Source organism: Dasypus novemcinctus, chromosome 3 (assembly GCF_030445035.2).
Source record: "Dasypus novemcinctus isolate mDasNov1 chromosome 3, mDasNov1.1.hap2, whole genome shotgun sequence".
In the NCBI taxonomy this organism is placed as follows: Eukaryota; Metazoa; Chordata; class Mammalia; order Cingulata; family Dasypodidae; genus Dasypus; species Dasypus novemcinctus.
Genome location: NC_080675.1, coordinates 50,739,554 through 50,763,764, shown reverse-complemented (window position 1 = coordinate 50,763,764; position 24,211 = coordinate 50,739,554). Strand labels below are relative to the sequence as shown.

At 34.0% G+C, this 24,211-nt stretch overlaps 2 protein-coding genes across 7 annotated transcripts in view; one reads left to right on the top strand and one right to left on the bottom strand.

Annotated features, from left to right (window-relative positions):
• Nucleotides 1-13,834, top strand: part of LRRC9 (leucine rich repeat containing 9) — a 145,530-nt gene extending 131,696 nt beyond the window's left edge. For all 6 annotated transcript variants that reach the window (XM_058293331.2, XM_058293332.1, XM_058293330.1 and 3 more), the window contains 4 exons: nt 16-156; nt 9,323-9,467; nt 11,305-11,467; nt 12,612-13,834. In XM_058293331.2, coding sequence (XP_058149314.1) covers nt 16-156; nt 9,323-9,467; nt 11,305-11,467; nt 12,612-12,651 — 489 coding nt within the window. In that variant the 3' untranslated portion in view covers nt 12,652-13,834. The remainder of the gene's footprint in view (nt 1-15; nt 157-9,322; nt 9,468-11,304; nt 11,468-12,611) is intronic.
• The window catches only part of RTN1 (reticulon 1), a 521,272-nt gene that overhangs the window by 455,687 nt on the left and 41,374 nt on the right, over nt 1-24,211 (bottom strand). The gene's annotated exons all lie outside the window — the stretch shown is intronic.

The window sequence follows — 24,211 nt, the reverse complement described above, 5'->3', positions numbered from 1 at the left end:
TTTCACTTTATTCAGATTTGTAGAAAAACGCTACATCGACATGTGCTCATATTTCGACTGCCTAACTTACAGATGTTAGATGGAATTCCTGTGAATTCAGATGATAGGGCAAAAGCTGAATTTCACTTTTCTGAGCTACAAACAAAGAAAAATTCGGTAATAATTATATTATTTTTACTTTTTCTTTGGAAATATATAAATTATTAGAAAATGAATATTATATATTTTATATTTTTACTTAAATGTGTATACCTGAGCTATAATGTTTTTATAGATTATATTATTATCTATTTAGTGATCACTATCAAAGGCAGGGAGATCTGAAGAGAGCACACATACACACGCACAAAAATCAAGGAAGCTCCTTTTCTGATAACTTACTTTGACAGAGGGTAAATTATTATCTGTGTGCCTCTTCCTCACTACATCAGATGATGCTAAAAGGTAAAAAATAACATATCACTTATATAAACAGAAACTGAAAATAAAACTATTTCCATTTAGGCAGATAGGAAGAGAAAGGAGGAATTCTGGCCTCATCTTTCTCCATTAAATAAAGGAGAAGTGTTCCTCTTCTCTTGTATATTGGCAGAATCATTGAACCTTTTACCCAAGTACCCTAAAAACTATTTTTATGGTAGGAAAGAGATTAGAAAGAGAAGAAACCACAAAAGCACATCATTAGGAAATTCTGTCATTGACTACCCTGATTGTTCATGACCATCCTCCAAAGACAAAATTCAACACAGAAAATCTATGGTTTTTGAAGAGTGAGTTGACATTACTGGAGCTGTGACTTTGTAAATTTTAAGGAAGGAGAGAATTAGAGTCAGGGAAACCAGTTAAGAGCCTTTTAGAAAAATCCAGCAGAGATGTTAGGAGACCCTGAACCCAGGTGGGGACAGACATTGTATATCCTGCCATAACCCACTGAGTGGACTGGGAGAGAGTCTAAACTACAACATAAACTGTAATCCATGCTGTGCAGCAATGCTCCAAAATATACTCATCAAATGCAATGAATGTACCACACGAGTGAAAGAAGTTGTCAGTGTGGGAGGAGTGGGGTGTGTGGGCAGTGGGGTATTTGGGAACCTCTTATATTTTTTAATGTAACGTTTTGTGTGATCTAAGTATCTTTAAAAAAAAAAAAAAGCTGTGTTGAAGAGGAAAGAGATAAGACAATTTAGATTCCTGCCTAAGGGGCTTTCACCTAACTCAATCACTGGATTAAGTGACACTGTCCATTCCATCTGTAAAACAAACAAGCCCATGCCCCTCTCTCACTTTGACCCTCTTTCTGCTCTCTTATAAGAACCCTTGTGATTACATTGCACCCGCCCAGATAATCTAGGATAACCTCCCCATCTCAAAATCCTTAATAGAATCAAATCTACAAAGTCTCTTTTGCCATGTAAGGTAACATATTTACAGACCTGGGGGACTAGAATATATACATCTTTGGGGGAGGGGGTGCATTATTCTCTGGACACTACATATATAAGGGTCCCAGTGAGAGTCCTACAAAAGTTGTCATATTAAAATTTGTCAATTCTATTTTAAGTTACAATTAGCTGGATTTGAAATCTGTAACCACTTGGAGCAACTTTAAAGATCTCAATTTTTGTATACAATTTTTAAAAAATGGGTTTGACAGAAAAAATGCATAAATTCAAATTTCAGTCAATGAGGAGTATTTTACTAAAGTGATTGCTTGTTGACTACTCTTTTCCATTCCTCATATAGGGAATTTGGATTTTTCTGTTAGTATAATAAGATGTTGTCATATGGTTCTAGATGCATGTTCTTGCCATTTGAATAACTTATATGAAAAAATTAACTATGTTACCATATATTTATTCTATATGTAATCATTTTATTTAAAAAATTTTTTATTCATTTACATATGGCTAATAAAGGGGATATTTGAAGTCTTTATGTTAGATAATTATTTTAAGAGTCTCCTCTTTATGTTGTTTTTGTCCCAAGTTGCTTCCTTACATTTTGTGGTCATTATCAAGAAATATGCCTTTTTCCTGCTCAATTGTATTGACTCTTACAGGATTTAAAGAGCGGAGTTGTGTATTGAGGATAAAGTAATATCGGGTTTTGCGTTTACTCTTTAGTTACCTTTACTTATGATCTTCATTTCTTCACACTACTCCAAGCTACTTTCTCCTGTCTTTTCTTTCACCCTGCAGACTCCCTTTAGTAAATATTTTTACTAAAAAGATCTTTTGTTGACAGACTCAGCTTATGTTTATCTTTCAATATTTTAAACTCTCCCTTATTTATGAAGGACAGTTTTGCCAAATAAAGAATTTTGGCTGGCAATTTTTATCTTTCAGTTCCTTAAATATATTATACCACTGCCTTCTCACCTTCTGATGAGAAATCAGTACTTAGTCTTTTTGAGAATCCCTTATAGTGGCAATTCTCTATGGTCAGCACTTGACTTTCTGATTAGTATGTCACAGAGAGGGTTTATTCACTAAGATTTATTCTGTTTAGAGTACATTGTGCTTCTTAGATCATGTGTATTTATGTCTTTCATAAGAGTTGGGAAATTTTCAGCCATTATTTCCTAGATATTCTTTCTGCCCCTTTTCCCTTATCTTTTCCTGGGACATCCATAACAAGTATGTTTGTATGCTTCATGTTGTCACACATTCCTGAGACACTCCTTGATTTTTTTCTGTTCTTGTCTCTTCTTCTTACTGTGTAATTTCATTTGTCCTGTCTTCCAGTTCACTGATGTTTTCTTGTGCCTGTTTTAGTCTGCTTTTGTATGCCTCTAGTGTATGTTTAGTCTATATTATTGTGCCGTTCATCACCATAATTTCTTTTGTTTCTTTTTTGAACTTTCAAATTCTTTATGCTCACACAACTGTCATTTGTGTATGTTTTTCTTGTTTTTTCCTTTTTTATCCTTCTTTTTTAAGTAAAATTTTATTGAAATATATCATTCATGCATGAACATACATAAATAATAATTGTGTAGTAAAATGTGAATTTACAAAACAAACATGCATATCATCATACAAGACTCCCATACATCTCCCATCACCAATACCTTGCATTGTTGTGAAACATTTGTTATAAACTATGGAAGAGCATTGTCAAAATATTACTAACTATAGCCTGTATCTTACATTTGGTATATTTCCCCCCAACCCACCCAATTATTAACACCCTAAATTAGTATTATTTATTTGTTATCATTCTGGAGAAAATATTCTCATATTTGTCTTGTTAGCCACAGTTCATCATCCACCAATGGATTCTCTTTTTATACAGTTCCATGCTTTGTACAATCCATTCAAAATGTACGTGTGTGGCTTTCAATTTCATCACAGAATTGTGCTGTCATTACTTGTCAATTTTAGAATATTTTTATTACTCCAAAAGGAAAAGTTCCATACCCCCTTACACCCCCTGTTGTTGTCCCTTAGTACTGAAAAACTTTATTACCATTACTGCAAAATATTACAATATTCCTGTTACCTATCATTCATAAGTTACATTAGTTGTAATTTTTCCATGTTTCACCATATTCTTAGCGCTTTGTTTTTTGGGTTTTTTTTTTTAAGATTTATTTATTTCTCTCCTCTTCCCCCCACACAGGTTGTCTGTTCTCTGTGTCTATTTGCTGCATCTTCTTTGTTTGCTTCTGTTGTTGTCAGTGGCATGGCAATCTATGTTTCTTTTTGTTGCATCATCTTGTGCCAGCTCTCCGTGTGGGCTGCGCCATTCTTAGGCAGGCTGGGCTTTCTTTCATGCTGGGCAGCTCTCCTTACGGGGCACACTCCTTGCGCGTGGGGCTCCCCTATGCGGGGGACAACACTGCGTGGCAGGGCACTCCTTGTGCACATCAGCACTGCGCATGGGCCAGCTCCACACGGGTCAAGGAGGCCCGGGGTTTGAACTGCGGACCTCCCATGTGGTAGACGGACGCCCTACCCACTGGGCCAAGTCTGCTTCCCTGAGCACTTTGTAAAAGAAGAACATTTTTATATTTACACTCTTAGCCCTAATCTTCAGCCACCACCAAAATCAGTGTGTTATACATAACCTAGATTGATTTCTAGTTTCCTTTCACTTGACATTTACACCCACAGACTACCCCTTTCAGCCACCATCTAGTAGTGGATGATGGACTGTGGTTAACAGGACAAATATGAGGGAAACGGACTTGGCCCAGTGGTTAGGGCGTCCGTCTACCACATGGGAGGTCCGCGGTTCAAACCCCAGGCCTCCTTGACCCGTGTGGAGCTGGCCATGCGCAGTGCTGATGCGCGCAAGGAGTGCCGCGCCACGCAGGGGTGTCCCCCGCGTAGGGGAGCTCCTCGCGCAAGGAGTGTGCCCCGTAAGGAGAGCAGCCCAGCGCGAAGGAAGGTGCAGCCTGCCCAGGAATGGTGCTGCCCACACTTCCCGTGCCGCTGACAACAACAGAAGCGGACAAAGAAACAAGATGCAGCAAATAGACACAGAGAACGTACAACCGGGGTGGGAGGGGGATTAAATAAATAAATAAATCTTTAAAAAAAAAAAAAACAGGACAAACATGAGAACATTTTTCCTGAATGATAACAAAAATATAATACCAATTTATAAATCATCAGTGTTAGTTATACTCATCATAATGTATTACTCAAGTCTAGTCATTTCCACACTTTTACAATTAACCTTATTAATAATGCTACATACATTAAGCATTAACTACCATTCTCAACCCACCTTCTATTTCCTGGTAACATAAACTCTAGAGTTTGCCTCCATGATTTTACTCATCATATTTAGTTTATATTAGTGAGATCATATATTAATAATATTTGTCCCTTTGTGTCTGGCTTATTTCATTCAACATAATATCCTCTAGGTTCATCCATGTTCTCATATGCATCCAATTTCATTTCTTCATATAGCTGAATAGTATCCTATTGTGTACATATACCACATTTTGTTTATCCATTCATTGGTTGATGGACACTTGGGCTGGTTCCATCTTTTGACAATTTTGAATAATGCTATGAACATCAATTGGTGTGCAAATGTCAGTTCACAACATTGCTTTCAGTTCTTCTGAATATATTCCTAGCAATGGGATTGTTGGATCACACAGCAGTTCTATATTCAGCTTCTTGATGCACTGCCAAACTGTCTTCCACAAAGTCTACACTATTCTACATTCCCACCAACAGCAAATAAGTGCTCCTGTTTTGCCACATCCTTTCCAGCACTTGTACTTTTCTGCTTTTTTTAATAACAGCCATTCTATAAGATGTGATATGCTATCTCATTGTTATTTTGATCTATATTTCCCTAATTGCTAGTGCTATTAAGCATTTTTCCATGTGCTTTTGCCCATTTTAATTTCCTTTTTGGTGAAATGTCTATTCAAGTTTTTGCCCTTTTTTAATTGGGTTTCTTGTCTTTTTATCATTGACTTGTATGATCTCTTTATATAACATGGATATCAAACTCTTATCAGATATGTGGCTTCCCAGTATTTCTCCCATTGAGTAGGCTGCCTTTTTTATTAAGATTTATTTATTTATTTATTTCCCCCACACACACACACACATACACTATTTGTATTCACTGTCTGCTCTCTGTATCTGTTAGTTGTGTACTCATTTCCTTTTTAGGAAGCATTGGGAACCCAACCCAGGACTTCCCATGTGGGAGCGAAGTACCCAATGCTTTAAGCCGCCTCCACTCCTGAGTAGGCTGCCTTTTTTACTTTCTTGACAAAGTCTTTTGAAGAACAGAAGTGTTTAATTTTGAGGTGGTCCCATTTATCTAGTTTTTCTTTTGTTGCTTGTGCTTTGAGTATAAGGTTTAAGAAACTAGTGCCTATCCCAAGATCTCAAAGATGTTTTCCAACATTTTCTACCAAGAGTTTTATGGTTGTAACTTATATATTTAGGTCTTTGATCCATTTTGAGTTCATCTTTGTATAAGGTGTGAGATAGGGGTACTCTTTCTTTCTTTTGGATATGGATATCCAATTCTCCCAGCACCATTTGTCAAACAGACTATTCTGGCCAAGCTGGGTGAGCTTAACAGTCTTGTCACAAATCACTTGACTGTAAATGTGAGAGTCTATTTCTGAGTTCTGTATTCAGTTCCATTGATCAGTCTGTCTGACTTTATGCTAGTACCATGTGGTTTTTTACCACTATAGCTAAGTAATGCTTTAAAGTCAGGAAGGGAGTGTCCTCCACTTTGTTCTTCCTTTTTAAGACATTTTTGGCTATTTGGGGCCCCTTACCCTTCCAAATAAATTTGATAGTTGGCTTTTCCATTTTTGCAGAGAAAAAAGGCTGTTGGGATTTTTATTGGGACTGAGTTGAATCAATACATCAATTTGGGTAAAATTGACATATTAATGATATTTATTCTTCCAGAACATGAACATGGAATGTTCTTCCATTTATTTAAGTCTTCGGTTTCTTTTAGCAATATTTTTAGTTTTCTGAATACAGGTCCTTTATGTCCCTGGTTAAGTTTAATCCTAAATATTTTATTCTTTTAGTCACTATTATAAAAGAAATTTTTTTCTGATTTCCTCCTCAGATTGCTCATCAGTAGTGTAAAGAAAAACTATTGGTTTTTGCATATTAACTTGTATCCTGTCACTTTGCTGAACTTATCTATTAGTTCTAGTAGCTTTGTTTTAGATTGTTCAGGGTTTTCTAGATATAGGGTCATATCATCTGTGAATAGCAAAATTTTACTTCTTCCTTTCCTACTTGGCTGACTTTTATTTCTTTATATAGTCCAATTGCTCCAGCTGGAACTTCTAGCACAATATTGAATAATAGGATGACAGCAAGCATCCTAGCCTTGTACCTGATCTCAGTGGGAAAACTTTCAGTCTTTGAGTACAATGCTAGCTGTAGATTTTTCATATATGCACTTTGCTATATTGAGAAACCTTTCCTGTATTCTTATCTTCTGAAGTGTTTTTAGCAAGAAAGGATGGTGTATTTTGTCTAATGCCTTTTCTGCATCAATGAAGAGGATCATGTGATTTTTATTCTTCAGTTTATTAATTGGTTTATTATACTAATTGATTTTCTTGTGTTTAAAAGTCCTTGTAGAGCTGGGATAAAACCCACTTGGTTGTGGTCTATAATTCTTTTAATGTGCCTTTAGATTCAGTTTCCAAGTATTTTATTGATGATTTTTGCATCTGTATTCATTAGAGGTATTGAGATATTGGTCTGTAATTTTCTTTTTTCATAGTATCTTTATCTGGTATTGGTATTAAGGTGATGTAGTCTTCATAGAATGAGTTTGGTAGTGTTCTTTCCTTATCAATTTTTTAGAATAGCTTAAGTAAGATTGGTATTAGATTATCTTTGATGTGTAGAATTCACCTATGAAGCCATCTATTTGGTCCTGGGCTTTTCATCTTTGGGAGATTTTCTATAACTGCTTCAATCTCTTTACTTATGATTGATTTGTTGAGGTCTTCTATTTCTTCTAGGGTCAGTTTAGGTTGTTCATGTGTTTCTAGGAATTTGTCCATCTCTCTATACTGTTTAGTTTTTTTGCATGCAGTTGTTCATAATGTACTCTTATTATCTCTCTTATTTCTGCAGGGCCAGTGGAAATGTTCCTCCTCTCATTTCTGATTTTCTTTTTTTTTCAACTTTTTTTAATTGAAAGATATCACTCATAGATAAACATACATAAACAAAAAGTGTATAATAGTTGTGAACTTACAAAACAAACATATAACATCAAACAAACATATAAAATCTCACCCTACCACCAATAACTTGCATTGTTTTTGAACCTTTTTAACTAATGATTAAAGAACATTGCCAAAATATTACTACTAAATATTTTTCCTCTAACCAACCTGATTATTATTATCTTTATGAACATACATAAACAATTTAAGTGTATAGTAAAAGTTGTGACCTTACAAAGCAAGCATGCGTAACATCATACAGGGGTCCCATACATCAGCCCTCCACCAACACCTTGTATTGTCATGAGATGTTTGTTGCAAACTATGAAAGAACACTGTCAAAATCTTACTACTAATCATAGTTCCTATCTTACATTTGGTGTGTTTTTCCCCCAACCCACCCTATTATTATTTCTTAAATATATTTTTTTATTATGACAGAAGTTGTAAACTTATAAAACAATCATGCACATGTGCAGAATTCCCAAACAACACCCCTCCATCAACACACCTTTATTTGCATCTTATCTCTTTTTTCTTTGTCAGTTTAGCTAAGGGTTTGTCAATTTTCTTGATCTTCTCAAAGATCCAGCTTTTGGTTTAATTGATTTTCTCTGTTGTTTTTTGGTCTCAATTGCGTTTATTTCTGCTCTGAGCTTCATATTTCTTTCCTTCCATTTGGTTTGGGATTAGTTTGCTTATCTTTTTGTAGTTCCTCCAGATGAGCAGTTAGGTCATTAATATTAGCTCTTTCTTCTTTTTTAATTTAAGCATTGAGGGCTATAAATTTCCCTCTCAGCATTGACTTTGCAGTGCCTCACAGGTAAAATGCCTGTTACCTTAGTGCCCAATACAAAGCTGCATTCTCGGTAACACTGAGCTATGAGAGAAATTTATAGTTTTATACAAATGGGCTACATCTATGAATGAGCTATATCAATATCATATATTCAGAATTTATATTTTTAAAATTATAAGCAAGGTCAATCTTAATGAAGTCAGAGCAGGCATAAGTTTCTAGGGAAACCAAGAGTGCTCTGACTAATATACTTATCTCCTCCATTTGCTGATTCTTGAAATTCTTTAAAAGTTCCTTAATTCCTATACTTGCATAAAATGTAAATACTATTTGGAGAGTTGGCACATTCATTAAAATTGATTGTTCTAAGATTCTTTTCTTAGTCCCCAGTTTTTTACTTGTTTATTTTTGAACAACTAATTAAATGCAAGGCACCTGATGAGGTAATGTGAAGAATACAAAAATGTACAAGCTATAACTCATCAAGAAATTCCTATTCAAAAAGAGAAGTATCACAAAGGAGGAAAGTCTTAATTCTCATTTTCTTCATTTTATACTTATATTAAGACCCTTTGGAAAGGAGGAGGTGCTGTCAAGCACTAGAGTCTAGTAATGAGTACAATGAAGTCTGAAATGACAGTCCAGGAGGTCTTCAGGGAGGTTAAAGGCCTAACGGGTTTTGCCTGGTACCAACTCTGAGTCGAGGCAAGCATAGAACTCCTGATTTAAAGATTTTAAGTTGATTGTCTACTGGAGCTATGGTAAGGACTAAACATACTAAGGTGAGGTATTATTAACTGTTTTCTTTTATTATGTAGTTTATTACTGTTACCAGCTCCCCTGTGGATTGTGGATCATTCAGCCATGTGAAAGCTCCTCCCATAAAGATCACAAATGTAATTCTGCCTGGTGGATTTAGCCATTACTTGGGATCCAACTTTGCTCTAACTCCTGAAATTGAAGGTATTTTGACAATAAGTTTCAGAGTGATTGAAAAGAAATGTTTTATTTGAAACAAAAATCTCACTTTGATTTCTAATGTTATTACTTGTTTTTAATTTACATTTCCTAAAATTCCATTTTTGTTCAAATTTTATATGTCCCTTCTGATTTCAGAGACCATAGTATTTTTTGGTTCTGCTCAACTACTGCTATGTTATAACTGAACATTTGCTCACAGTTTGAACTTTGTGATACTTGCACAATTATTTCCTTACTTATTTTTTTCCAAAGCTTTTATTTCATTTTGTGTATTTCATAGCAAACCACTACTAAAATCCATTTATTACTATTTCCTGTAAAACATAGAACTCACCAGTTAAAAATACTGTTAACAACAATCTCTTGGGGTGCAAAAGATATCTTACAAAGAGAAGGTTAGGCTTTTTTCCTTCAAACTACAAGCAAATATTCATGAAATCATGCTAGGGAAGAGTTTCAAGAGGTATAGCTTTAAGGGGAGGGAGGTATATTAAAAGGACAGAGCATGGAAATGGCTTATTCTATTATGACATTTTACTTCAGATTTAGAACGTCTTTTCCCTAATTCCAGAACTTCGCTATCAGTTTGGTAAATTGGGGGTAGCTTCTATGCTACTATTCCTTCTCTGAGGGCTCATCTCTTCCATTCCTTTTAACTTTCTACTCAGACCACTGTTAGACAATAAAGCTGATCATAATAAATATAAATGAAAAATCTAAGAGCCTACTAAGAATGGTAGATTGCCTGTGTGGATAAAGTTTTTAAAGGAAACTTTATCAGCTAAAAAGAAACAACATAGGGAAACGGACTTTGGCCCAGTGGTTAGGGCGTCCGTCTACCACATGGGAGGTCCGCGGTTCAAACCCCGGGCCTCCTTGACCCGTGTGGAGCTGGCCCATGCGCAGTGCTGATGCGCGCAAGGAGTGCCCTGCTACACAGGGGTGTCCCCCGCGTAGGGGAGCCCCACGCGCAAGGAGTGCACCCATAAGGAGAGCCGCCCAGCGCGAAGGAGGGAGCAGCCTGCCGAGGAGTGGCGCCGCCCACACTTCCCGTGCCGCTGACGACAACAGAAGCAGACAAAGAAACAAGATGCAGCAAAAAGACACAGAAAACAGACAACCGGGGGAGGGGAGGGGAATTAAATAAATAAAAATAAATCTTTAAAAAAAAAAGAAACAACATAATTAACTCTAAGATGTCATAGTTTAAATTATTTTTCATACTTCTACATTTTTATGTTTTTTTTTGTTCAGTATTTATAACTGTCAGCAAAACTGGACATGCAAAATTGCTATTGGCCTCTTTAATAGTACAAAGTGATCTCCAAGTATGTCATCAATATCCTCTCTCTGTCTTTCTCTCCCCACCCCATCTTTCTTTCTTTCTTTTGTATTATTTCCACCCCAGATTCATTTCCATAACTTCCCCCTCATGTTTCCTTCTTCAAGAGTCATTGTGTGACTACCTTTTCAGGATTTTCCAGAAATTCCTATAAACTTTTTCATTTTTTTCTGACTGTGCTCCCCAATTTTTATTTTAAAAAGTATGGTCACTTTATCTGTACATTTTTTATAGCATGCAGCTTTAGACATTTATATTCTTACAAATCATCTAGAAAGGATCAAACTGATTCATCAGTTCAGAAAAATTTAAACAGACTTAAGTGCTAAGAACAAATTCCAATTCTATATTTTATGTAAATTTTTAGTTCATATTACAAAACATATATAGCATACATTTAGCTCAACAACCAAACATTTATGTGATTAATGCTTCTCATTGTTCCATAATTTTAATTATCTGAATTCCTAATTTCAGACAGAAAAAGCAAGAATGCAGGGATTATGGCAAATAATCCTCGGAGCATCCATGCAGAAATAGCTTTTCGGCAACTCAGAGGGATAAATATCTCTCCATCTCTTTTATCACAGCAGAATATCACAACTCAAAATGTGTACCAAGGCAATCAAGATGAGGGGAGGTACAGATATTCTTTACTTCAATATCATTTTTCATCATTCTTTGGAAACGACACCCCACATTTGCTAGTCTGAATAAAAGTAGGAAATCCTGTTATTATAATACTATATATTTACTCTGAGGGCAGAGAAAAGCTGTAGAGTTGTATAAGACTTCTCCCACTTTCACCAAACCCTTCCCAAAATCCAGGGTATTTACGTCATAATTCAAAAAGACTTAGAAAATGACTATCAACAAAGAATCATCATACTGAGTTCTTCTGTGAGAATAACATTCAAATGATTCCATGGAAACGACTGACTTTAATTCTCTCTCAACTCAGTCTACTCACTACATGTGCAAAGTGATTCAATTATATTTTGAATAGCAGATAAGTTAAACTTTCTGAGATTGTGAGGGCCAAGAATTTTATAAATTCTTCAAACCTTTCCTCCTATCTTCCCTTGCCTTACCCCTCCCATCTTGTTCACTAGTCCTAGGGCCCAGCTCAGAGCCCAAGAACCTGCTGCTTCTCATTCAGAATCCACTCTGATGCTCAACACCTGTCTGTCCAGAATTCCAAGTATTCCCTACTCCTAGGTTTCTTTTTTTTTTTTGTCTTTATTCATTTTTTAAATATTGCATTAAAAAAATATGAGGTCCCCATATACCCCCCACACCCCTCATCCCACTCCTCCCCCCATAGCAACATTCTCCTCCATCATCATGAGACATTACTTGCATTTGGTGACTACATCTCTGAGCATCGCTGCACCTCATGGTCAATGGTCCACATCATAGCCCACCCTCTCCCACATTCCATCCAGTGGGTCCCAGGTTTCTTTGTAGTCATGTTCTAACTCATCTGTGAGAAAGACCCGCCCTAGTTCCTGTCCTGCCCCAGCAGCAGATCTAGTTTAGGCTTTGCCACTTGCCATACTGACTCTCCTGTTATAATCTATAGTCAGTGCTATCCCACTGAGTCCTCAGAATAACCCAACTTTTAAATAGCCAAAAGTAGGATCATTTCCTCTTTTTATTGTCTTTCTGAAGTGTTATACATATAAAATACATAAATTATTTATTTCAGAATTGCTTTAAATTAACTGATCCTTTAGGAAATTAAGTCACTGTAATTTGATTCATAAACATTTTATTTCTTACAGAATATCTGGCAGCAACTTTCCCAGATCAAATCGAATGTAACTGCTTAAAGACAAATGAATGTACACCAAGAAATCTACTTCTGCTTAGTAGTTGTGCAAAAACTAGCAGACAGTGGTGGGTAGAAAAAAATATGAGTAAGATAATCATGTTACTTATGTTACTGAAACACTTCAGCTCCATTTGAAGATAATCTCTATTACCTTTGTGAATTTTATTTAACATCACCTCTCTTAAACTGTCTTTATGGTTATCTTAATTATTCATTTGAATTCCTATATTAGAGAAATCATGAACTAACGTATCACATATCAGTTTGAAAAGATAAAGGTGACATAAGCCAAAGTCCAGAGACTCAAATACTTAGTTCAGTGTTGGAAGCATTTAGTTATAAAATCTTATTATGATCTGCAATAGGGAGATATTAAGTAAATGTAATTTTAGGAAATAAACGTAATTTCATTTGTAGAGTATCTAGGCAGTTGAGGTTACATAAAACTAAAGAATACATTTCTTAAAAGCAAAATGATTTTTGCCAGGTTAGATTTTTAGGACCCTCAGTCCAGGTCTGCCCTCAAAATTGTTTACAGATGCAAATTGTGCACATCAATGGTAGTTTCTGAATTTGGCTAACTATGGATGCAACCAGCTATTCATGTTCTAGTAATAAGAAGAAAGAGACAGATTTCATACTGGAGCTTATCGTGACACATTTTTACAAGTAGTTTTAGCCTGAAAAAAGCACATATTTAAACTGAATGAACACATTTTAAATTTTGATTTTTAATATATTTCACTCAAAATAATTTTTCTAAACTATTCTATTGCATAGTACTAGGACATATTACAAATCAATCAAATATGGTTTAGAATTTGCTTAGTTATTTGTTAAATACAGTTCTTAAATTGATGATCATATTTTGATTTCAAAGAGCTCAATGGCTTATGAAGTGTACTATTTAAAACTTTCGAGTTCTGGTTCAGCACTGCATGTAGGTTTCATACTATTTTACATGTTCCTTACATAAAAATAAATTATTTTCATTAAAATATTTGTACTTTATGATCCATTTGGACATCGTTTTTTAAAGATATTTTGGAAACTGTATAATCCCAGTGTGTATGCAATGGAATTGTATTATTTCTTCTCTAAATGCTGTATGTTTGTAATTTAATCATGTAATATTTAAAATCTCAAGCCTAATTACAGATTGATTTTTTGGTTCTTGATGTGTGGTTTTTGTGGGAATAAGATCCTTTGTTTAAAAAACAATAATGCAGTTCTTAAGGTGTCCAGAAGATGTCTTTGTTGCCCTTAGTTTTTACAATTGAATTCATTACAGTGTTAAAATAGAATCTTCCCTTCACTATATGTTACTGTTAGCATCATCTGCTTTTTTATTCTTTTATAATTATGTACAAATGAATATTTTACTTTATAATGAAAGGTGACCTTTAAAATAATAAATTAGGTGGGAAAATTAACATAATAAATTTTGATTGGAGGAAAAAATTTCAAAAATAGAAAAGTATGAAGCAGAGAAAACATAAGTCACAATCTAGCATCCACTTAACATTTTGGCTTTCTTTTAGCCATATTTTTATGTTTTTAACATATTTGAGCTTTAGCATTTATTTTTATATACAAATTGTTAAATTTTGAGATACTTTATCAATTTTATTATAGATTTGAATCCTAATTATTGCTGAATTTCTTTTTGAAAGAAAGTAATATAGTTTCAAGTGCATAATTTGATAGTGACACAAAAAATAGTAATATTTAAGACTTTAGGCATTGTTTGGTGCTGTACAGAAAACAGACACAAACCCAACATTCAAAACATTTTAATATAAATATACAATAAACAATATTACATAAAAACATTGAGGAGGAGGATTCTTAACAGGATTTGGCACAGAAGTTCTGAATTTTTTTCTGCCTTGATAGCAGATGACACTGATGTACAGAAGACACTTCCTTGGGAAGACCTAAATAGGTTAAGTATTGTTTATGTGTAGTTTATAGGGCAATAACCGTTAAATCTCTTTCCTGCTCATCAAATCAAATGAAAACATAATTGAGTATGAGTGATGTTCTAATAGAAATGACTTTGGGTCTGCTCTAAATTATTTTTTAAGTAAATCATTCACAAAGGTGAAATTTTAAATTTTAGTTACAATTATTTGTAACACATTTCACAACTGATTGCAACATAGCAGGCAAGTGTGCAGGTATTGGTTGGGCTTTAAATTTACAAACCACTGGCCCACATTTTTTATTATTTATCCTAATAACTCTTTGAAGTACACATGGCATATACTGTCTTCATTTAAAATTCAGGAAGCTGTGACTAAAAAAGGGAGAGTAGATATAACACCTAATCCTAGATTTTCTGACTCCAAATTAATTGCTTTTTCTATTATTATAAGTGAATTGACCATTGATTGCTGTAGTAATAAGTTTATAAATGCATTATGTAAGTAGCTGTTTTAAGGCCTTAATACATGTAACAACTGTGAACTATTTATTCATCTCTTTCAATGTGTTTAACTGAGGAAAACATAATTTTTACAGTAAAATTATTCTTTGTTGCAAATATCAAAATATGTCTTGTTTTAAATTAAGGACAATTCTACAAACAACCTAGAAAACTAGATTATTTAAGGCACCTAAACTATAGACTCAGAGCCTACAATGCTGAACTTAATATCAATGAGGTCAAAGTGATGATATGAAGTTTAATTATTTTTAAGTAATTGTTCAATAAGAACTTTATTATTCACTTCTATTTTTATAGTCTGGAATTTTCTAACTTTTGGCTCAAAATTAAGTATGGTTTATAACCAATTTTTGCATAGAATATTTAGTGTGCATTGTGTATATGTTGCAGGTACTTATAAGTAGTTTTAAAATAATTTTTATATTTAAGTAGCATGCCATTTCATTATTTATTTATAAGCTATCATGCATTATGAAAAATGTTTGTTTTAAAGCATTAGATCTTACTCTTAGGTCATGATACCCATCCTTAGCTTCAATTAAATGTTACTTACAAAAAAAGAGGTAAATTATTTATATTTCTATATGAGTGTGAGTAAGCACTTGTGGCCAAGTTCTGTTAGTTCAATGAATCTAAACAAGTAAGGGCTCATTTATGAGAAAGAAATTCATTTTTCTCATTCCTTTGCTATAAAACTTAAAGCTTCTGGACAACCTCCAAGTGCTGAACTACTTTTCCTGTTCATCTCTTTCCATTATTATTGAAAATATTTTTAAAGGAAAACTTGTTCTGAGTTTTAAAGAAGACTTATTCACATTTGCCTTTTAGAACTAGATCAGCAAGGAGTTCACAGTTATTTCATTAGTAATATTGTTTCTATAAGGTTTTATGATACAAAAATATGAATTACAAGATTCTACTATTGCTTTATTTTTTCCTTTTCTTTCAATTGTGAGTACGATTATTTTTTAAACCACTCAAACTCAATATGCATTTTTAGACCTTAAAATTATATTTTGCTATTTCTCCTTATAGTTAAATAATTTTATAGCAAAATCATGTAAACTAAAATTAAAGTAACATTCACAAGAAATTAGAAAGTAGTTTTGAAAGTATCTATTACCTGAAATCAAATTATTTATCATTTATATTTTAGTTTAGTTTTCACATAAAATAAGAAAATATTAATTAGTGTAATCTGGCAGCCTACTGCCTCAGTCTCCCACTCCCAGTTTAAGCAGGAACAAAGGAAACCAGCTTAAGCCAGTCCCATAGGCAGTAAAAAGGATGCCCAAGAAAGAGCTAATACCAATTCAGCAGTAAATTCCTCCTTATTTAATGGTTGGAATGGGATGGGGGAAGCAGTTAATCACAAACTTTTGCACAGGAAAGTTAGATCTTCTTGGCTAGGTTGTAACCTCTGAAGTATCCAAGCTATGGAGAAACAGAAGAAGGGTTTGCGTGCTAGGCTTAGGGGTATAAATTTTATCATTTTTCTTTGTTTGGGGCGCCAGCCACGTTTTCTGGTTGTGCGACCCTTCTTGCAAGATTGAGAATAAATTTTTTTCTTCTCCACAATCGGGTGAGCCATATTTTCTTCCAGAAGATTTCTTTCTTACATTAACTATATGCTCTTTTAAGTAAATCAAGAAGATAGCAGAAAATAATATAACTATTAGTAAAAAATTTTTTAAAAATTAATCAGCATTAGCATTTTCAATATAAAATGGCTGGGATTTTGAAATGTTATTTTAAAGTTTGCACAGATTTTTCCTTATATTGTTTTATTTTCATGAGAAGTAACTGTATTTCCATAATTCTGAATAAAAATCCATTAAAATATCATATTTTAGAAAGCTTTAAAATTAATTCTATTTTATCAATCATTAAAATGGAAATGGATTTGAAGTCCTTTCACAAATAGTATTCTACATTTCATGTGGTCTTTAATTTTATAATTCTAATTTCCTTCCAAATATTAAAATACTTCATACCAGCACAATTCCATTTTTAAACATTACACAATAGGAAAATATCTTAGTCATCACGATCTTACTATTTTTGTAAACCATAAAATTAACAATGACTATGTAATATACAATAAAAATATTAAGGTGATATGATTTAAAAGTGTATTTTAATCATGGACTTGCCATGTTTTCCTCAAGCTTATTGTAAAACTTAGTTTATTTTTTTTCCTAGAAATTGTTTGAAATTACTTCCGTGGTTTGGCTCTACTATTTGTTCCATCTTTAGTTATAATATAGTGCCCCTTCCCCCAATAATAATAATCTACAAGTGTGTCTCTCAAAGGACAATCAAAAAAGACTAATCTGTAAAAAAATATATCCGTAACACTTTAAAATTTCCAATTATTTTTTATTCCTTCCTAACAATTTGGCTGAAAACAGGTATTTACAAACACTGGTAGCCTACTTTCTTGTGACCTTTCATTTTTATGAAGTGCTCTAAAAGAGTTCAATCAACCTTAATGGTGCATTTTTAGTTAAGGAAATAAAATGGGGAGAAGTCAATTTGCGCTCTCAGATGAACAAGTGTCTTCAGAAAGAATAGGAATAAATGGGTTTAGAAAACAGAGAGAGTACAAGTGAAATGCAGTGAGCAGAGCACTCGGGGAAGCCAGATACAATGGTAAGAGTAAAATACTGCAGAGCTTTTTAAGCTACATACAATTGGAACAATGGACCCGATCCAGCCATCTATGTTAAACTGTTAAAAGATAGGTGAAAAGCAAGCTGGAATTCTATAAAGTGTGTTGAGGAACAGTAGAATGAAGTGCTCTAAATCTAAAGAGAATGAATGCAGTCATTCAATGGAATGGAAATGAAGTCAAAATTGGCATATTTCCGTGGTTAATTTACCTTGTGAGGACCTCTGTTCCGTTTTTAGGTATTAAGACATTATTAGTAACAAAAAAAGTTTTAAGCTGCCATCATTGGAGTTTTTAACCACAACACATTATACAACATCTATGAATACACACACCCACAATACATATACATATGCATACATGCAAGTAAAAATTCAACATAGAGGTGTCATAATTATAAGAACTTAATAGTATAACAGTATAGTTTAAGTCAATCAGTACACTGTATATGTTAAACTTCCTGCCTTCCATAAAAAGAAAAAAGAAAAAAAGCTAATTTAGATTCAGTGGCAAAGGTGCAAAAATACAATCTTAAAAACTTGAAACTAAACTAATAATTCCTGCTATCATACAATAGAGTGTTTCAAAATCATTTAATGTGTGAAATTTTAATTAGCTGTTTTCTATATTTTGGGAAAATCTTTCTTAAATGTATTGGTATATTTTCTGCTGTAGTAAGTCAAATAAATTAAACATGTAAAATTTTATTTTCAATGATTTATAAAACACCAGTGTCACAGTTATGCATGATTTGCAATTTTAGAGATATAAATATGAAGAAAATCGGGTAGAATGTGTACTTAATATAGGATATAACTTGGAAGTCTCTTATAAACAAGATCCATGACATGATGCTGAAATAATTTTTTTGGTTAGTTGGAGGTTCTAATATTTTCAATTATTGTTAATACTCTATTGTTGAATGATGTTTTGAATAAAGGTATGAGAAAATTTATAAAATAAAATGTTAAAATCTCTATGAACTCATTCTATGCAAATGAATTCATACAGATACTACAGCTAAATGACCTATGTATTAAGAAAGTAAGCAAAGGAATAATGTTATAGTAGGCTAGAAGGTATATAAACAACAAATGATATATTTATAAATCAAGGTGTTATCCTAATATATATTAGATCACTTTCATGACATTAAATTTTTGTTATTTTGCATTTATAAAAACTGTATACTTCACCAACTGAGAGAAAAAAAATCAGTTAAGTAAAGCCTCTTTTAAAATCTTCAACTGAACATATCAGTATAATAGAGAAAACATTATCAGAATCAATTCCCAAGATTTGTAAAAAATTCTTTCTCCCAGTGTTGTAGAAGTCAAGGGAGGTTCAATTATTTGCATATAGAAAGACCAGAACTCAGGAATAATTTTGGGAAGGAAAAAAAAGATTTATTTATGACTGGCTGTGCTTGGAGCTTCTCATTCAAAATCCAAGCCCTGAACAAGATTTTTGAGTTCTTTTTATACAGAAGAAGGGCCAAACGGTTCTTTGTTTCAGTGCTCAATAAGCTTTAATTAACACGATATCTTCCACATCCTAGGGAAGCTTTTAGCATGAACTTCATACATTCTAGGTAAGCTTTTAGCATAGACTTTATACATTCTAGGTAAGCTTTTAGCACATTTGGTTGGCATTTTCCCTGAATATTTGAAGTTTATAGAGTTTGCATTGCAAACCTGTTTTTCCGGGACTGGAGTTGTTGTCATGGTTACCAAGGGGAGGGCTGCAGTTCTCACTGTCCCACACGCACAGCTCAGGACACATACAGCTCAGGTTATCTACGAAGAGATGAACAGCCCCCACCCATAGCCTACATCATTTCCCCCCTTTATGCTTATCTTGCTAAGCTTTGGTGTAATTATTGTTGGAGTTATGAGGTGGGTGGCTGTTCATTGCTTTGATTGATTATCCCACTTATCAATTTCCCAGCGAGGGCCCAAAGACAAAGTCCCTGGGTAACATCCAGGGTTTATCCTGTTTTTAGAAGAAGTTTTCATCCTGACAGTAGAATCCTGGGGGTGGGGCCCCCCAGCAGTTATCCTGGGGGTTATTGGTGCTTATGTGGATTTCTTGCCAAGCTCCAGATCCATCTATTAATTTTATTTTATCCTTAGAGAGTTTACACCTTTAATTTTAAAGGGGTGCTGAAGGAAGATTTTCTCTTTTCTGTAACTACTTCCTGCTGGCCATGGGTTGTAGTCCTTACCTAACAAGGTGTAAAAACTTTGTTATTTTACTTTGACTGGTGGAAGATGGATCTGGCATTCTGTATGAAGCTGGATGAACTTTCCATATGGTTAATAAGATGTTCATTCTGAAAGAAACAAACAATTAACATTTTGGAATACCTGGGTTTTTTTGTCTGTTTTTTTTTTTATAAAGAGGACATTGGATTACAGAGGTAGCCAAGGCTAGGTGCCTATAAAGATGGCACCCTTTTTAAAAGTTGATGAAGAACAGTATATATATATATATATATATATATATTTTTTTTTTTTAAGTTTATTTTCAGAGAGAAATTGTGATAGATAACAGTATTAGGTACTTAGCTTTGTTCTGAAGATGCATTTCAGGCTGTTTAATGATTGGCACTCATGTGCCCCATCAGGTGCTTCTGGTGAATTGGCTCCTTTTGGGCAGTTGGTTTCATTCAAGATTAACGCACCAAGTTGGAAATTCTCTTAGGTTTTTTAGCTATGGGAGTGATCAGAACTATAGAATAAAGTTTTTAACATTTTGGCTTTAATTGAATAATTTCTGGTAATTCTGACTATTCAATAGGTGGCCTATTACTAGCAAGCAAACCTCATTTTGCTACACAGTAGAGTACAGTAGAGTAGTAGGGTGGCTGAGCCTGGCACCAATTAACTGGCTTCCTGCAAGCTACTGGTGGCCCCATTGTTTTCAGCTAAGACCGCCACCTTATTTTATAGACATGTTTATTAACTATTTAGAAAATGAAGTTACCAGGAATTTAACATGTCTAATGTACTTTTGCACCTGATCCAGAATAGAAAAGATAACATTATAATATATTTATAAGGCATATAAATATATGCCTTAGATAATATAAATATAAGGCATATATTTAGAATAGGATTAAAGTACAGCACTTAATATTAATGTATTACTTAATGCATAAGGATTCTGAGTTGCAATTAATAGTTTTAAATTTCAGGTTTATAATACTTTACATGTTATCTCTCCATGGGAGCAAGCCATAACGTCAATTGTGTTTAGGTTTTACTTACAGTATCCTGGTCATCATGGCTCCACTTAGCATGCTCTTCACACAGTGAGCAAGTTGCAGCATCGTTGATCCTAGAGAGAATTTCCAGTATTTTACTGGCCTGGTGCACAGTGCTCTCTGGCACTATGGAACAGTGCCAGTCTGGAGGCAATACCCCTTATACGCTTGGCTGTACCAAGCCATCATTGGTTGCTGCAGGAGCTTGAAACTGCAACGTAGTTTCCATCAACTTCAGGAGCACAACCAGAGGCATGATATGGCAAATATTTTTATTTGAGGGGTCAGTGACCAGCCTAGCCAATAACTCAGATGGAGAGGCAACCTGTAATGTATTCAAGGCCTGGTTTGAATGCACAAGAGAGTCTGACAATGTTAAAGTTTATCCCTTGTTTTTATATATTTTTAAACATTTTCAATGCAACACATTATATATCAAATGGCTTTGTTTATTTTTTACACTTTTACCATGACGATATTAGCAGGCATTTTACCTTAGTAGTAGAAGAAAAAAACTATTTTTCATTGTTAAAATGAAAATGGAAGATTCCTGATAGAATCGAGGTAACTTTCCATTACCATTTACTTAAATATGCACCTTGCAGTGATTTTCAGACAGGTTTTATTACCATGATTTTGCTTTTTGCCATTAATACCGATTCATGTTTTAGTTAATAAAACCTTTTAGAACTAGAACCAATTAAATGTTTCAGTTCAGAAGATGTTTTCACAAACTTTTTACAATTGACCACAATTATAGACTGATTACACAAATTTACTCCAGATTACAATTAGCAAACAATGGAATCTACCCCATGCATCTAAGAGAGAGAGGGAGCAGTTTCACGCTTTCAATTTAATTTCATGAAACACAGTTTCCATTATTCTAAAGATTCAACACATATAATGCTAACTTATCAATCTGGTATTTTACAAATTTAAGAGATAATACTTAAGCCAAACAAGTTGAAATTGTTCTTGATTAAATAAGGAATGTTGTTTTCCTTTTTACAGGAGTGTAAAGCCTTTTATTTTTGATAATTTTAAAAACTGAATAATTTCAAAAGCATACCAACTTTTAGGCTCTAGAATATAAAGCAATTATTTAACTGTTTTTATATAATTTCATGGGGATTTTATAGCCTTTTAACAGTTCTATATGTTTAGATTTTATATGACCTTTTATACCGTTAGTTTAATTTGAGTTTTAGAAATATATATATATTACTTATATAACTGCATATTTAATTTTAATAAATTGAGCAAATAGGCAGACATGAATAGTTTGACACAGAAACATCAATTTGTTATTTAAAACCTCCCTTTTTACTTCTCTGTTTATAATTAAAGAGTTACAAACATGGAGTAAAATATATATGTGTGTGTGTGTGATCAAGGGCTATAATATTTTATATCCACAGTCTGACCACTGATGCACACAGCCATAAACCCTCTAATATGACAGGTAACATTACATTAGTATAAATAGTATACATATACACACATACACACATAAGAATGAGTTAAGACAACATTTAGAGGAAATGCTTTATAGTAATTTCCCTGTGAGGTTTTAAATACATCAATTTATTTACTGAGCACTTATTATGTACCAGGTACCAATGCAGTCAATGCGTTGGGTGTGAGGTGGAGGTGTGGCAATGCCTGAAAAAACCACTATTTGGAGGGAACCTGGCAAGCATTTGGGGCTTCTGTTTAGACTGGAAAGAAACCAGGTAGCTTTTACTCATTTTTTTCCTCTGAGACAGCCTGAACAATGGGGCATTGCTTAGTAAGGCCTGGTATCCTAGGAAGAATATTGTTTACTCCTGGAAAACCTGGCAACAGTTATTTCTGATTTCTGGTGGAAATGGCCAATCAGAATTAATTCATATTATTTTAAAGGTCAAGGAAAAAAAACAGTTTTTCCTTTAAAAGGGTAAAGAGGAAATGAGAAGACCAAGAAATATTTAGAATGGCACAAAAGTGATATGTATATACCCCCTTTTTTTCTAATTTAACTATACGTTTTTAAAGTTTAATTATTAAGTTGAATTCTTAAGGGGTGGGCCAGATTTCCAGGAATCACAAGTAAATGCAGTTTACAATTACCACCACAATAGTTGAAATCCAGGCTACATTTACTCTGTTGCAATAGCCCCAGCTACCAACTTATATATATATATATATACACATACATAAGGGTACTTATACAATGATTCCAATTCTTAGCTACAGTTTTTAGTATGTTTTTACCTTAAGATGAATTGGACACCTTTATTAATTAAGTTACAAGAACCTTATTAGAAATAACCCTGCAGTTTTCCTGTTTTTTTTCCTACAATATTTCATGACCCTTACTGCTAACTGCTCCCAGCCAAACCATTAAAAGAGCTATCGAGTGATTAGAGGTTTATTGTTTTCAAGCAATAGCCTCTTTCCTTTAGACCAAGGTATTTTATCAGTTTACAGCTTTAAACATTTCAAACCATTTCTACATAGACTTACAAAGAGAAAGATCTCCCTTACCTCCCCCTTTCCAGGTTGATCAGTGATTTGGTAGGAATGTGGCTTACGAATAGAAGGCTTGGATTCACTGGAAAGGGGCAAGCCCGCTTTTATTATGTGTCTTCCTAAAGGGAGAAGGGGAGATAAGGTGATGGTAGCAAGGTCCAGGCTACTAAAATGGCTTGAAAGAATTTTTCAAATTCGGCATCTTTCCTGGGACCCCCTGTCCTGGTAGGGCTATGATTCAAGTCACTGGCTCCACCAGTCACCCTGACTGGGCCAGCTCCAACAAACTTGGATGCATGGTGTGGACATGGACAAAGACAATCCCTGAGTTCTGGCAAATGGGGTGGACCCAGAGAGGCAAGGCAGCAGAGCATGTGCACACACATTTACACCACGGTTTTGCTTTATAGACAACAATCAACTCACTCCTTTGTCAATGACAAGGGAGGGTTCCAGCTTAACCAAATTTTACCACTTTACATAATTACACAATTCTAACACAAGCATTGAGGTGACACAGACAGAAACACTAAACTTATTAATCTGACTTACAAGTTCTATATATATTTTCTTCGGCATGGCTGCCCCCACAGCCATTACAAACTTTAGAAAGAGAACACTTACCATTAACATCTGACCAGGATTTCCTGC